Raw genomic sequence first — 16,292 nt, 5'->3', positions numbered from 1 at the left:
TCAGAGATCTCCCAGCCTCGGCTTCCAAGTGCTAGGGACAAAGGCATATGCCAACACTGCCTGGCTTTTGCTGGGTTTAATCTCCATAGCTTCACAGAACAGCAACTTAAAATTAAAGTAAAAACACAAAACCTATGGTGGCCGAAGAGATGGTTCAGCAAATAAGAGTGCTTACTGCTCTTGCAGAGGACATGCACTGGGGGGCCCACAATCACCTCTAACTCCAGCTCCAAGGAATTTGATGCTCTCTTCCAGTCTTCACTGTCACTGCACTAGTGTAATATGTGGTCCAGTCTCTCTCTGTCTCCTCCATACCACCCCCCAACAACACACACACACATACTCTCCCTCCCCCCATCCCCTGTACACTGTGGCTGTCTTCAGACACACCAGAAGAGGGCATCAGATCCCATTACAGATGGTTGTGAGCCACCATGTGGTTGCTGGGGATTGAACTCAGGACCTCTGGAAGAGCAGTCAATGCTCTTAACCTCTGAGCCATCTCTCCAGCCTGAAAAATATCATTTAAAAAATGAAGGAAAAGAGGCTGGGGATTTAGCTCAGTGGTAGAGCGCTTACCTAGGAAGCGCAAGGCCCTGGGTTTGGTCCCCAGCTCCGAAAAAAAGAACCAAAAAAAGAACCAAAAAAAAAAAAAAAAAAAAAAAAAAAAATGAAGGAAAAAAGGACAGGCAGTTGTGAGCTGGGAACTGAGTCCAGGTCCTCTGGAAAAGTAGTCAGTGTTCTAACCTGCTGAGCCAACCTTCCAGATCCCTCCCTCCTTATTTCCAATCTCTTAAAGATAGTCAACAACAAAGTAAATGCAGGTAGTATGGGGTAGTGGATGTAAAAGTAAAGAATGACAACGAAACAAGGATTTAGATCATACAAATTTTGTTACAATCTATCTTTGAGCTGGAGCATGAGGATGTTGGTGATAAAGTTCAAATACGTGCACTCTGATCTCATTTCCCATGACAGTCTTAGTTCTACTGTTTCAGTGAGATCACCTCACATCAGTGAAAGTGACTGTCTCCAGAGAGGACTGACTGAAAAGGGAAGAGCCAAGCTGACCCCGTGTGCGTCATTCTCCCTTGGGCTGGGAATCCCGAAAAGGACAAAAGAACAAATGAAGCCAGGACAATCATGCCTCCTGGCTGCAGACTAAACATGACTAGCCTCTTTGTGCTCCACTACCATGCCTTTCCTTCTATGATGGACTCTAGCCCCACAACTGTCAGTCAAAGTAAACTCTTCTGACGTCAGTTTGGTCAAGTACTTTGTCACAGCATCAATAAACAAGCTAATTCATATCCTTAACAAGTGTTACAGGTAACACACTAACTCCTCCACACCACACGTGCACACACATACACACACACATGCACATACAGACACATGCATGCACACACATATACAAACAAACTAATATACTCAAAGATAAGAATGTGGCTAGAGGGATGGCAACTTAGCACTGATGGAGCTATTTTGGAAAGTTCTGGAAACTTGAGTAGGTGGAGCCTTGCTAGAGAAAGTTTATCAGTGGGTAGGAGGGTGCCTCTGAAGGTTATACCTCACCTCCCTGAGCCTAAGCCTAAGCTGGGAACCGAGTTCCACATCTCTGGTCCTGTTTGCCATCTCCTATGAGGTATGGATGTCCCCTCTCTGTCCGACTATGTCTCTTCCACCAATGCTCCACCACCATGGTACTCTGCCTCAGCATAAACCGGGAATCACGATGGAGCCAAGGACCATAGACTAAAACCTTGAGCCAAAATAAATCTCTAAGTTGTTTTGGTAAGATATCAAATCAATAATAAACACACACAGCTGGTAAATCTCTACACTTATTTACTGTAATTTTTTTCTCCACAAACCAATCTCTTCATTAGGCCATCTCTTACAAGTCTCACACAAAGTCTCAGTGCTTACAGACATGCGGAATAGAATGGATGAGAACAGTTAGTAACAGTTCTCCTAAAAGGGAGGAGCACTTAGCTCAGCTAGTTAGCAGGAACACACACTTAGCTCAGCTAGTTAGCAGAAACACACACTTAGCTCAGCTAGTTAGCAGGAACACACACTTAGCTCAGCTAGTTAGTTAGCAGGAACACACACTTAGCTCAGCTAGTTAGTTAGCAGGAACACACACTTAGCTCAGCTAGTTAGTTAGCAGGAACACACACTTAGCTCAGCTAGTTAGCAGGAACACACACTTAGCTCAGCTAGTTAGTTAGCAGGAACACACACTTAGCTCAGCTAGTTCGTTAGCAGGAACACACACTTAGCTCAGCTAGTTAGCAGGAACACACACTTAGCTCAGCTAGTTAGTTAGCAGGAACACACACTTAGCTCAGCTAGTTAGCAGGAACACACACTTAGCTCAGCTAGTTAGTTAGCAGGAACACACACTTAGCTCAGCTAGTTAGTTAGCAGGAACACACACTTAGCTCAGCTAGTTAGTTAGCAGGAACACACACTTAGCTCAGCTAGTTAGTTAGCAGGAACACACACTTAGCTCAGCTAGTTAGTTAGCAGGAACACACACTTAGCTCAGCTAGTTAGCAGGAACACACACTTAGCTCAGCTAGTTAGCAGGAACACACACTTAGCTCAGCTAGTTAGTTAGCAGGAACACACACTTAGCTCAGCTAGTTAGTTAGCAGGAACACACACTTAGCTCAGCTAGTTAGCAGGAACACACACTTAGCTCAGCTAGTTAGCAGGAACACACACTTAGCTCAGCTAGTTAGCAGGAACACACACTTAGCTCAGCTAGTTAGCAGGAATACACATGTAGGAAGAGTCTGCTTCCCTGAGTTCCGACTTGCCATTTACTCTGTTTGCACAAAACTATGCAGTTTCTCTATGTATTTCTATTACTTACAACGGCTGGGTGGGCTGATGTCTGTGACAGTCAAAGTAGGATTGTCTATGTCACTCCCCCGTCTTCTTATCCGACTGTCTTCATACTCTGGGGTAAAGATGCTGCTCCCACTACTAGTGCTTAAGGAGTGATCAGTAGGACTGAAACTCACAGGAGACCGGAAACTGGTGCCCTGGGTCCTTCTGGCTCTTGGAAAAGTCTTCCGACCTACAAAGTAAAAAAGAATGAACTTATTCCTTATATTAATGTACTACATTTTTAAGATACTTAAACATCTATAGTATCTATAGTATCTATAGTTTAGGAAAGCCTCTGCCCTGCAAACATAGCTGAAAAGGCTGAAGTAACAATGATTATATGTGTGAAGGTGGAGGTGGATACAAATTTGAGTACTCTGTTATGGGAAACTGCACATACACTCATGTGCACGTGAAAAACACAGAAAAAAAAAAAACCTTCACTTTGACAGAAAAAAATAAATTCATTCCCAATAGTGGCTTTAAAATAAACATTAAAAGCAAATCAGAAAGTTACAAGTAGCAGAGATCCTCTCTGTTCTGGTTGTTCTTGTTCTGTCAACTTGACACAGGCTAAAGTCATCTGCGAAGAGGAAACTTCAACTGAGGAACTACCTTCATCAGACTGGCTTGTAAGCCAGCCAGTCTGGAACTTTCCTGATTAATGATAGATGTGGGACGGTCCAGCTCACTGTGTGTGGTGCCAGCCCTGGGCAGATGAACCTGAGCTGTGTATGGAAGCTGGCTGAGCGGGCCGAGAGCAAGCCAGCAAACAGCATTTTTCCATGGCATATGCTTCAGTTCCTACCTTGACTTCTCTTCATGAAGAACTGTAACCTGCTAGGCAAAACAAACCCTTTCATCCCCAAGCTGTATTTGGTCATGATGTTTATCACAGCAGAGAGCAAACTAAGACACTGGCACATCTACATCTATCCACAAGAGCAAAGAAACAAAAACAGTCTAGATATCCAACAAGACAAAGGATAATGAAACATGACCCACATACTGTGGCCGCTTGAATATGAATGGCCCCAATAGGCTTATATATTTGAAAGCTTGGACCCCAGCTGATGCATATTTGGGAAGTATGAGGAGGTGTGGCCTTGTGGGAGGGAGTGCATCACTGGAGATGGGCTTTGAGGTTTCAAACATTCAAGGCAGGCCCAGTGTCTCTCTCCTGTTGCCCTCTGATCCAAATGTAGAATTCTCAGCTATCTCTGCAGCACCATGTCTGCCATGCTCCCACCATGACCATAAGTCAGGCCCAATTAAGTGTTTCCTTTAAGAGAATTATCATGATCATGGTGTCTCCTCACAGCAATAGAACATGGATGGTACATGTACATATATGTGGAGATCAAGGTCAACAGTGGGTATCTTCTTGAATCACTATCCACCTTTATAATCTATTAATCTATCTATGGCATAATCATGTCGTTTATTTAATTATTTATTTGGTTTATTTAAGACAGGGTATAACTATGTAATTCTGTAACTCTGATTGGCCTGGAACCCACTATATGGACCTGGGTGGCCTCCCAAGTGCTAGGATTAAAGGCCTGGGCTGTGTGCCAGCTGCCACCTGTGTTTTTTGCTGCATGACTTTGGGTCTCACTGAACCTGAGGCTCACTGATTCAGCTATACTGGCTACGCTTCAGGGTTCTACTTGTTCCACATCCTCTCCTCCAAGCTCAGGTAAGGGGTGCACACCGCTATGCCCAGCTTTTCTGTGGGTTCTGAAGATCTGAATTCAGGTTCCTGTGCTTAAACAGCATACACTTTACTAAGTTACCCGTCGGTTACCAGAAAAAAGGTTTGCTGTCTTATTTTTTATTTTGTTTGGAACCTTACAGCTGGCTGCCCTGGTACTCACAGAGATGGATATGCCTGGCTCTGCTTCCTGAGTACTAGGACTAAAGGTGTGTACTCCCTACCATTCCTGACAAAGGCTTTTCTTCTTTTTCTTTTAACCAGACAATTAAGTGACTCAAGAACAAATTATTTGGTTATCATAAATATGAGGCTTTTTAAAATGTATGCTCATTTTTGTAATGTCTGCTTCATGTTAATCTGTTTTTTTCTTTTTCTTTTTCTTTTTTTCGGAGCTGGGGACCGAACCCAGGGCCTTGCGCTTGCTAGGCAAGCGCTCTACCACTGAGCTAAATCCCCAACCCCGTGTTAATCTGTTCTTATAGACTGACTCTAAGTTCAAAACTTACCATCATTATACTCTTGATGATGGTATGAAACATGATACCTTCTTGGATATGTTCCTCCTTTTCCAAATTTCTCAAAAATGGGGTTATCATAGTCTGTTAAGTCATAAAAAACACTATCATTAAAAGTCAAATCTCCTTAATAATGAAAAGCATATTATCACTTTTAATTTTTTCAAAAAATTTCCCCTCCTAGCCAAACCATGACATAAACATTCAAGCATGTAAAATTTATAGTCTAACCTGAAAACTCCTGATGATTATCTGGGTAGCTCTGTGCCCTAGGCATCCGTGATTTTGGGTAGCTTTCTCTATAAATAGAAAATGTAAAATTAAATTGAAGGACAGTATGCAATAAAACAAAAAAATTTTTAAGTAATATCTATACTTCTACATGTGTTCGTGTGTGTGTGTGTGTGTGTGTGTGTGTGTAAAGGAGTTCACTTAAATACTAACTTAAATTTTTAAAAAGAAAAACCTGTTTTGAAACACTCATTTGGTACACACAGACAAAAGCCTAGCTTTTAGGGTAGCTATTAAGTACAGGGGTAAGAACGATACACTTGGAAGCATGTTGGTTTAAAGCAGCTGTACTTCAGTTCAATGTTGGAAAATCATTTTTTTTTCTGAAACTGTTTTTGAATCTCTACTAAAGACATAAATTTTAACTTATCAAACATTAAGGACAAATATTCTGGACAGTTCACTAAAAATTTTCATCTTTTTTTTTTTGTAGAGGTGGGGCTGAGTAGATTTTCCAGTAGGTTGTGCTGACAGACAGGTATGGATAAAAGGAAAGTATATGTGAATTTCCAAATGTGAATCTGTTTTCATAAAGAATCCCAGATGAGACAAACAAGTGAAGAGTTTAATATTAATTCTGTGCTCCAGAAGACTGCAAACAGCAATGTCCTTCTAAGAACAGCAGAGGGCACCCTGACAAATGCACGTTAGGCACACAAAATAAACAAAATTTTTAAAAGTGTAACTGCCAAAACCAATCAAGAGAAGTTTTATAACAGTTTCAAGAGCTGTCATAAAATAAACATATGTAAATTCTGTTTGCATTTGCTTCCAACACATTTCGGACAAGCAGAAATAAAGAATTATTGATCACTCCATATTCTCTGTGTGTGCACTTTTACCAGTATGTACTAAACAGCAGAACTGTAGTCATCATTACCCATCCAAAGGACTATCCAGTGACGGGCAGCTTCCTGAGCCAGAGTTTTCAGGGCTGCTTAAAGACAGTGGATCCAGCATCTAGGAAAACAGAGTCCACCATGACTTGGCCTGGTAACAAGCAAAGGCTCAGCTCCCCCTGCTCCTGCCTGCCTGGATGCTGCCACGCTCCTGCCTGCCTGGATGCTGCCACGTTCCTGCCTGCCTGGATGCTGCCACGTTCCTGCCTGCCTGGATGCTGCCACGTTCCTGCCTGCCTGGATGCTGCCACGTTCCTGCCTTGATGATACTGGACTGAACCTCTGAACCTGTACACCAGCCCCATTAAATGTTGTCCTTTATTTAGAAAAAGAATTGTTTGAGACATGCTATAACATAAACTTCATACATTTAAAGTATATAATTCAATGGTTTCTAGCACATCAAGAAATGCATACAACTTTCCCCACGATTTTAGAATTACTATAGACTCTTTAAGAGGAACAGTGACAAATAGCGGTTACCATTCAGAATCACTCAGTTTTAAATATCCTGTATAAACAGCTGTAATTACAGACATCTTCTAAGAGAAAAATATACTTTTCTATAGTCAGGTAATTGAGGCTAAAGTAATTTTGCTTACTGAACGCTGAGCAATGGCCCTATTCAACTGAGACAAACAATCCAGTGTAATGCTACATACACTAGGAGACGGAAAAAGCCACAGTACTGTGGGCACTTAGGGCAATGGAAGGACCTAATAGCGACTCCACAAAAATACCTGGGTACCACAAAGCAAAAGCACTTTTAAGTATTAAAGACAGTTCACAAACCACACTTCATAAAGTATTTATTATTTTACACTATCTTTGAAGTGTTCATTAAGCCGGCAGTGGTGACACACACTTTCAATACTGGCACTCTAGACTTCAAGGCCAACCTGATCTATAAAGTGAGTTCCTGGACAGTCAATGCTACACAGAGAAATCCTGCCTTAAAAAACTCAAATAAATAAATAAATAAATAAACAAATAAATAAATGATAGCTTATTAAGAAATCTGAATGTTGGTTAATTTAAGATTATAAGCCAATGATCAATACGAAAACCAGCTTGTTCTAGTATTTTTTGATATACCAATATAAAAAGGTATATATAAATTAATGGGCAGTTTATAATAACTATTTGACTTAAGATAGATTAGAGAAAATACACACACACACACACACACACACACACACACACACACACACACACACCCCATCCTGACCAGTGTATCTTAACATACAGTACAAACCAGTACCCAGCTCTGGCTTACTTGGTCCATGCTCTCTGGGATGAACTCTCCTTCACTGTTGATGCTGGTGAAAGACCCGTTCCGGGCAATCTGGTGCAGTTCATCTGGAATGTATCCTGGGGGTGGAGAACTTCTATCCCTATTAGGGGGACCTCAAAAAGAAAAGTTTTATCTAATTTTTGTTTCAATTAAATAGGTCTCATTTCTAACTACATAAAAATATAACTTTAGCAAATAAAACCCAGTGTTTACAAAAGTTAATCAGAATATTCAGGTTCAGATCTTTATAAAACCTTTCTCCATTCACACTCCAGTTTTCCTGACAGTTGACAACCATATCATGGGCTGAAACACACTACAGAATCTTATGCCACGGCTTTTGAATTTCCAAAGACAATTTGTATCTGCCTATATTTAACATAACCTGTGACTGATATCTCCATATAGGGAAGGAATAAGGGCTCTGCCATCAGCAGGGTTTAAATCCAGGGCAGGCTGCTATCTTAAATGTCTCTGGCAACTGGTCTGTTCTCACATCAATGAACACAGCACTACATTACTTCTTGATAAAAATGCTCTAATGGTAAATCCATTCACTATAAACGTTACGTATATTGAGCCCCATGAGATTCTTTCCATTAACACCTGAAGTAAGACTGCTTCTTGGTCATTCAGCTGATTTTGTATTTAATATCCTGGATCTTACTTTGTATTACTTAAAACTAGACTTTTGTGGTAAGCTATATTCTTTGCATTTTAATTTCTTCATAATTTTCCAGGTGTAGGGGCATACATCTTTAATCCCAGAACTCAGGAGGCAAAGGTTGGCAGAACTCTAAGCTCAAAGCCAGCCTGGCCGATACAGACAGTCAGATTAGTTAGGCCTATATAGTAAGACATACTATAAACCCCTAGAACCTTCACAGTTTAAGAAAAAGTAGAGGAGAACCTGGCAATCATTTAATTACCTGGCTCACAGGAAATGATACTTTATTAACCAAGTTGTCTGCTTTCCTTGCAGTATTTTTTAAAGAAAAACAAACATGCAAGTGTTGTTCTATTTAAGTTTAAATCAAAGAAAGAGAGAGGCATATGTAAAGGGGTTGTCTGTTAGGTAGGGAGAAGGAGCAAGGGAACATTAATTAAGAAGATGCAGAGACCTCATCTGCTGTCTGCAAAGAAGTGTGGGCTAAGCTTTGAGGGGAGCTCATGTAGGTTTTGTAACACAGTCACTATTGCATCCCTGATATTTTCATCTTTCTGCATACTTTTTTTTTTTTACTTATAGAGCAATATACTCAACTAAAAGGAGACTGAGAAAGAAGGAGGCTATAAAAATTTCTTCATCCAATTACTTGACAACTCATATTTCTTAATATTCCTTTAATAGGAAGTTAACACACTCATAGTAATTCTGCACAATTTTCAGTTTTTTTCTTATCCTGGCACCAAAGTCAAACAACAAGAATACTAGTGGGTTAATATTGAGGAAATCAAATGGCAATTTAGCCAGTGCACATAAGCTTTTCCTGTCTAACAACTGAAATGTAGTGACTGTTTTACTTTATTTCCACAAAGAAAGATGGCAGCTGTTCCAGAAGTGCTCTGTTTACAAGTGGTTATGGTTTTAACCCCATCGTCAAGGGCAAAGTTCCTGGTCTCATGCTGTGAGTGAGAGTACCGGAATTTCAATTCCCATAACTCCAGTGTCCTCTCGCTGTAATCTCAAGTCTATCTGAGTAAGGACAAGCCAGCTCTATCTGTGTATCAGCGCTGTGGCTCATATCTCTAGTTTTCCGAAATAGACTCATGTGAGACAAAACACCTAAAAAAAGAATGGTCATAAAACAGCTCCTTCTAACCTAGGCCCCTACACACTTGAGGCAGACATGCAACTTGGTCTTCATGTAGACCTCTAGCCATCGGAGTGGGAGCAGTCTCTGACTCTGTTACCTGTCCCTGAATCCCCTTCCCCTAGCTGGGCTGCCTTGTCTGGCCTCAGTGAGAGAGGATGTGATTAGTCCTGCTGCAGCAAGTTTATGTGCTGATGTGTGCAGGCTGGTACCCATAGGGGGCTTCGTTGGGAGGATAGAACAGGGAGAAGGGAGGTGGCTACAATTGGGGTGTAAAGTGAATAAACAAAGTTTTAAAAAGAAGCTTCTTCTAGAAAACAAAAAACAACTGCTCTAGTTACTCATGCTAATTTAATCCTTTCATTCATTATCAGCAACTCTCTTCTACTCCAGTCATTCCTAAATCTTCAACCAAATGTCTTACTTGGTCCCGCTCTCGTTTTCTCTTCCCTTGTTTTCTCCTCCCTATTTACCTGTCTCTCCTCTTCTACTTCCCCTTTCAAATTTATGCCTTAGTACAAGAACTCATGCTATCAGGAATGACTACATACATCCTCTCCCCTATCTGTTAAAAATAATTATATCAACTGTTCTTTAAGCAATGAAACACTTTTATTTTGTCAATTCTTTTTTGTATTTGAATGACACTTTAAGGGTTTACTTTATAACTTTTATTTCTGTGCATGTGTGAGTCTACACGTATGCATGGGCATGTGCATGTGAGTGCCACAGGATAGTGTTGGATGCCCTAGAGCAAGAGACACAGGTGCTTGTGAGCCACCTGACACTGGTTCTGAGAACCAAAATCTGGTCCTTTGGAAAAGAAAACACTCTTAACCACATCTCTCCGGCTCCTTGTCAATGTTTTCATGGCAACAAGCATGGAGGGTTCAGAACACCCCTGCCTAGCACAGGCTCAACAAGGCTACCTCACAACATAGTATACAGGATCCTCATTTCTTTTTATCAGAAGCTTAAGTATAAGGAATGCATTGTTGATGATAAATACAGTAGGATAGTGAGAAAACAATAATAAAACATAGTCTAGAAATTCTTAACCATTTTCATATTGATAGTATATTTGGAAACACCTAAAACCCTAGAGAACTTAGGAACAAGAGTCCAGTCTACTCACTTTAATGTCTACAGTTATTTTCCCTCTCTGTTCACATCATACTTAGGAGTCTAGTCTACTCATTCCAATGTCCTACAGTTAACCTCTTCCCTCCTAGCAAAATGACTAAAACATCTTTGAGATTGTACCTGAATTCTTCAGTGTTAAAATATTCTGTATAGAAACAAAAACTTTAAATTTGTTATTGCTAGTCCTACAGTATTTAAAATTAATTTCTCAGGGACAAAGAGGCCAAAGTATGTAACTGCAGAGACTATAGAGACAAGATGCTACTCTCAGGGATCTACTTCATGTTACCACACAGTAAGAGACGAGAAGGATGTGAGAAATCACCGTTGCCTCTCTCACCTACTACAGATAGCCGCTTTTTCCTCTCCGCACCGAGTGGTGTATTATTCAGATCGTCTGGTGATGGTGACGGCTCTAAATTAGTAGCCTAGAAGAGAAAAGAGCAGTTAATGCTAGTCTTCCCACTTGAGGCTCCAACAGAATCATCCTCTTACCCAAATTAAACCTAGCTAACTTCTATTCTTATTGGGCCTTTTAAAGTCTACTCTTACAAATTTTAATCTACCAAAAGAGTGACACAAGCCTACCACCCCAGCTACTTGGAAGATGAAAGAGGAAGATTACTTGAGTCTGGGAGTAAAGAGAGAGGGAGAGAGGGAGGGAGGGAGGGAGGGAGGGAGGGAGGGAGGGAGGGAGGGAGGGAGGGAGGGAGGGAGGGAGTTGGTTGAGACATGGAGAAGATGAACATTTCAAAACCAGTAAGATCAGGTGAGTGTGCTTGCTGTCAACACTGATGACCAAAGTTCAAATCCTAAATCCAACACGTGAGAATGAGAAAGCTGATCTTCATATATGTGTCTGTGGCATGTGCACATGCCCCCCTCTTCTACACAAAATTAGTATAAAAAATAAAAATACAAAATGGACATTTCAATTTTAATATAATTCTTCTCAAATTGCCAGTTTCTATTAGTTTCACATGTATAATATATTATTTGTAATTCCAACTAGTTTTGAGAAGCAAAGATATTAAGCTACAGCAGTAATATATATATTATATATATATAAATTTACACTTTATAAATTAAAATATCAATATAACCCTGATTACAGTCTTATAATCTTCAGTGAGAAATACAACTCCAATTCATACCTGTGTACTCCCATTTAGAACAAGTAATATCTTGAGACTCTTCATGTGGATACTGCGATCCAGCAGTTCCACAGCTTTGTCCAAGTCATCTTGGGTAGTTAACGGAATTACCAACTGAACAAAAAGAGACAAGAATCATGCAGACATCACACCAGGTCAGATTCTTCTGTGAGCAGCTCCGATACTAGGGAATTATAAATCACACCTTATATTTTATTACTACAATGAAAGTCTAAGGAGCTTACAGATCTCTATTCCAGCATTCTGTTCTCTCTTTCAGCACCACTAAAATCTCAGAATGAATAAAGAATTAAAATTTTTGCCTTATTAATCATTACATTCTTCTAGTAAATATATCTAAAATTTAATTTTCTATATTTTTGTAACATTGGTAAATGAAGTATAGTAAGAATTGTTAAATTAAGATGAGGTAAGTATATTCATGCCTAAGAACACTAAAGGGCACACGCATAAATTATATAAAATAAGCTACTACATTTCATCTGCACGAATAAAATTCTTAATTCTTTTTGTTGTCTACCATGGGTTTACACTCTGCCTGGTGTCTTTACAACATAGCAAACCTTGAGTAACAGTGACAGGGGCCGTGGGAAGGTGTCATCAGCCATGTATCTGCACGCTGCAGTTCACCTGTATTCATCTCTGGTCCTGGTAGTCTACACCACTAGCCTCTAAAGCAAGCTAAGTGAGCAGTCATCTCAGGAGACCCTCAATATGAAATCCTCTTCACTAGTCCTCCCTCTTATGGCTAAGATGTTATAAAGGACAAAAGCAACCAAGAAGTCTAGGGAAAAAGTATGATTCACAAGAATTTATAAAAATCAAAATCTTTTATTTTTTAAATAAACACTTGCAGCTTAAAGAGACTGTCAGTGATATAAAAGTGTGCACCATTTTACTGGAACAGAAACAGAGAAAATAAATGAGCATGTGCCACACTTGTTAACTCTAAGCATGGGAGACGTTTAAATGTAAAGTCTCCTTGGCTGGGAGTCCTCTGCAGCATAAACGTCTGGAGCTCAGATCCCCTCCAGCAGAGCACAGTAAAGGGCAGCCCTTGGCAGAGCTGTTCAGTACATAGCACAGGGTGAGCACCAGAGGCACCTGACCCAGGACCTACTGAGGTATATAACACACTCTGTGGGCTGTAGGAAAGCAATGTCTGTTTTGTAAAGACTGACAAATTCAAGGCCAGTCAAGGCTGAGCTGTGAGTGCTGAGCCAGCCAAGGTTGCAAGGCCAGACTCTGTCTCCAAATCAGTAGTAATGAAAGCAGAGAAATGAAAGTCTGCTAACTGTAAGTACAAGTCAAGATTGATCTGAATTCTGTCTTCTACTCTGCTAACATTTGTCTACTCTGTACTTAAAAGTTTATTTCCGATTTCTATTTGCAGCTAATTTGTGTTGGGACATCATCTTTGTTCCACTTCCTATTGCTGATAAAATACCTTGGGAGGAAGGAGGAAGGAGAGAAGGGATAGATGCAGGAGTTGGAAGGTAGGGTAGCTGTGTTTCCCTGAAAATTATGTTAGGAGATAATGACGCCAGGGGAAGCTGGCCATGGAAAGTCTGTTATCCAGAGAGCTGGCCCTTTAGGACAGGTCGTCATCTACCATCGATGTACTTCCCTGTGTCCATACCGCTAGAAACCCGGAGAACCCCAGGCTGGCAGCTAAACCCCGGCCAGTGTGCACATATGATAAAGGGTCAGGAAAGACTGGGTAAGAGATATGCTTATGCAGAATTAAAACCCCAGATTTCTTGAAAAGTAAAATGTCAAGATCCTGCTGTAGTAGAGTACACATTAATCTGCTCAAGATCCTGTTTAGGATACAGATTTGTACTTATGAAAACATGTCCCTCTGCCTTTCTGGGACTCCTACCCAGGTCCTGCTGTGCCTGTGCTTGTGCTGGTGCAGGCAGAGGGGCTGGCACCAGGGCTGGTGTTGCTGCACGCAGCCCCTGGAGCTCCCTCCAGACAATGAACTGTCTTTTTATTCAGCAGAAGCATTTCATGTTGTATGTAAGCAATCAGGCTGTGCTGCTTCTGGTGATGAATTAAGAGTCTTCTATGTTCAAAAGAGCATGTGCATCTGGGTTATTTTCAAGTGTTTTATTCGCACAGGGGTTTCCTATATTTTCTCAGACCCAGTCTTGCTGCCTTCCCTCATCACCCAACCCACTGGTGCCCTTCATTACGGGCTTCTCAGGCTGTCCTATCTTCCACTCTTCCCCTGGGACTCTTTGTGGCCTGCCTTCTTAGACCAAAGTCTCAGTCTGAATGCTGCTTCAGTTGCTGGCTTCTCCTTAGTAGCATAAAGAGGACACTCACTGACTTTATAGACAGGGTCTGTCCATGTAGCCCTGGCTGTCTTGAGACTCATTATGCCTGCCTCTGCCTCTGCCCCCGCAGAGCTGGAATTATAGCATGTACCACCAAGCCCGGCTTTGACTTTCATTCCTTATCCCAAGACTTTATGCATTTCCTTCAAGGATCGTCAACTCCTCTGCTCTCTGCTTCCTCTACACACCTGTAACACCTACACCATAAAAGGTTACAACTCATAAGTCCTAACAGCAGGCCACTAAAAAAGCATTTTCTGATGATTAAATTAAAAAATTAACTAAACATTTTAAAATCCCACTCACAGTAAGAAACTTCAGTTACCATCTAATCCAATTCTACTCTCAGGATTGAAACTGGCTTCTGAAAACACAGCAAGTTCTCAAGGCCACACACGCTGACCCCAAACATCAATACAAGAATCCAAACGTCCTGACTAATATCACAGAGATTCTAAGTGTACAGGGGAGTAAGTTCACGGACTACACAGTAAGAGGGAAAAATGGAAGCGGAAACCACAAGGTGGTTGGTGTCCACTTCTTCCCACGGTACAGTCTCAGGTGTCTGCACGGTGCTAACACCTCCACTTAACAGCAAAGTCTAAATGCGCCTCTCACTCCTCTAATGTGCCGCCTTCTTACTAATCACCAGATAAAGACACCATCTCTTCCATGAACACACTAATTCTCCAAAATAAGGGCATGTTTACCTCGTTGTTGGTATAGTGTAGATCCATAGACTGTCCAAAGGCAATTTTAGACTTAGACCTCAGATCTTCTAGTTTAACTGGTCTAGTAACCTGCAAGATTCTATAAAAAATAATTTTTACATATTTTATTTTGGTTGTCAGAAACAATATACTTACAACAGTTCCATTTTGTTAGATAAAAAACTTAAGTAAAAATTATAACATACTTGATCAAATACAAAAATTTTCAATATAAAATTTGCAATTAAAATTTGTCTTATTCTAATTATAATTTGTAAAAGAAGATTCTCCAAGTTTTAAATTCACAGTCACATAAATATTAAAGCTCAATATAAAGTGCTACTTAGGAAAGTGTTTGAGTTAACTAACTAACTACTTAGGAAACTGTTTGAGTTAACTAACTAACTACTTAGGAGAGTGTTTAAGTTAACTAACTAATTAACTAACTAACTACTTAGGAAAGTGTTTGAGTTAACTAACTAACTACTTAGGAAAGTGTTGAGTTAACTAACTATGTGGCATCTGAGTATAGAATGCAATGAAACTGTTAGGAACAGTAAGCTCCTCGTCCTGTGGAATCAAGCTTTGATTCCTGGATCCTTATCAATTCAAACTCTTAATACATATGTCATGTAAGCATCCCTAAGACATCATAAAGGGACTGAAGGGAAAAAAATCATGGTATCTGCTTCCTCGATTCCTAAGGTCTGGCCAGCCCAGGGAGCCTACACCAAGTCTAGAGAATACCAAATCGGATTATTAGCTTCACGGGGATGAAGCCACGTCTGCGCTAACTTTATAAATCACAAACTAGGTACAGAGCTGAAGGGATGGAAAAGCCAGCAAACATCCAAAAAATAATCCCAAATAAGGAATAGATCAGATAACAGTTTATTGATATATGTTATACTTTTTTCCAGTATATCTAGTGAAACACGTCAAATCTACAAGTTATAGGACTTGTGAGGGTTTTAAATTCCTTAAGATGAACAGGCCTTTTATTAACACAGTGAGACACTAATAACAAAAACATTATCTTCTGTACTCCTATGGGGTCTTTTTCCAGCCCTCACCAACTGCACTTTCACCCTGAGGCAGAGCTAGCAAGAGACACCAGGCAGAGACAGCTGAGCTTACATTCCTGCTGCTTAAGTACCTGCAGCCACCATTCCAACTCACTTCTACAACACTATTAGCAAAATATGCACCACAGCATAGAAGCCTTTTGAGGATAGTCAAAATTTTTTATTTAGGAACCATAAAGGTAAATGGTAAAATTTTAAAGTGTGTCTTATGAAGTGATCTCATTTACTTCCCAATTTTGCAAAGCAAACACATTCAGTATTTCCAATGGTTAGCATGTATTTTGACATATTCTATTTCTTGCCAGTCTAGGTACATGCTACCCATTACCAAAGACTATTTCATTTTCAACTTCAAAACTACAGAACTTCATTCAAACCTGAAAAGAATACTAATATCTTAACTGGA

General features: G+C 40.3%; 2 protein-coding genes across 4 annotated transcripts in view; one reads left to right on the top strand and one right to left on the bottom strand.

Moving 5' to 3' along the window:
• The window catches only part of LOC120098222 (uncharacterized), a 702,255-nt gene that overhangs the window by 468,979 nt on the left and 216,984 nt on the right, over positions 1–16,292 (top strand). The gene's annotated exons all lie outside the window — the stretch shown is intronic.
• Map3k2 (mitogen activated protein kinase kinase kinase 2) overlaps positions 1–16,292 on the bottom strand; it is a 72,497-nt gene that overhangs the window by 19,955 nt on the left and 36,250 nt on the right. The window contains exons 5-12 of one of the 2 annotated variants that reach the window (NM_138503.1): positions 14,802–14,901; positions 11,729–11,842; positions 10,915–11,002; positions 7,600–7,730; positions 6,305–6,384; positions 5,365–5,432; positions 5,125–5,217; positions 2,885–3,091 (exon numbers count right to left, since the gene is read on the bottom strand). In NM_138503.1, coding sequence (NP_612512.1) covers positions 2,885–3,091; positions 5,125–5,217; positions 5,365–5,432; positions 6,305–6,384; positions 7,600–7,730; positions 10,915–11,002; positions 11,729–11,842; positions 14,802–14,901 — 881 coding nt within the window. Of the gene's footprint in view, positions 1–2,884; positions 3,092–5,124; positions 5,218–5,364; positions 5,433–6,304; positions 6,385–7,599; positions 7,731–10,914; positions 11,007–11,728; positions 11,843–14,801; positions 14,902–16,292 lie in introns of those variants that run through there. The other variant, XM_039096559.2, reaches the window with a different exon arrangement.

Source organism: Rattus norvegicus, chromosome 18 (assembly GCF_036323735.1).
Source record: "Rattus norvegicus strain BN/NHsdMcwi chromosome 18, GRCr8, whole genome shotgun sequence".
NCBI lineage: Eukaryota > Metazoa > Chordata > Mammalia > Rodentia > Muridae > Rattus > Rattus norvegicus.
Note: the sequence above shows the minus strand (reverse complement) of the source record. Positions and strands in the feature narration are given on the sequence as shown.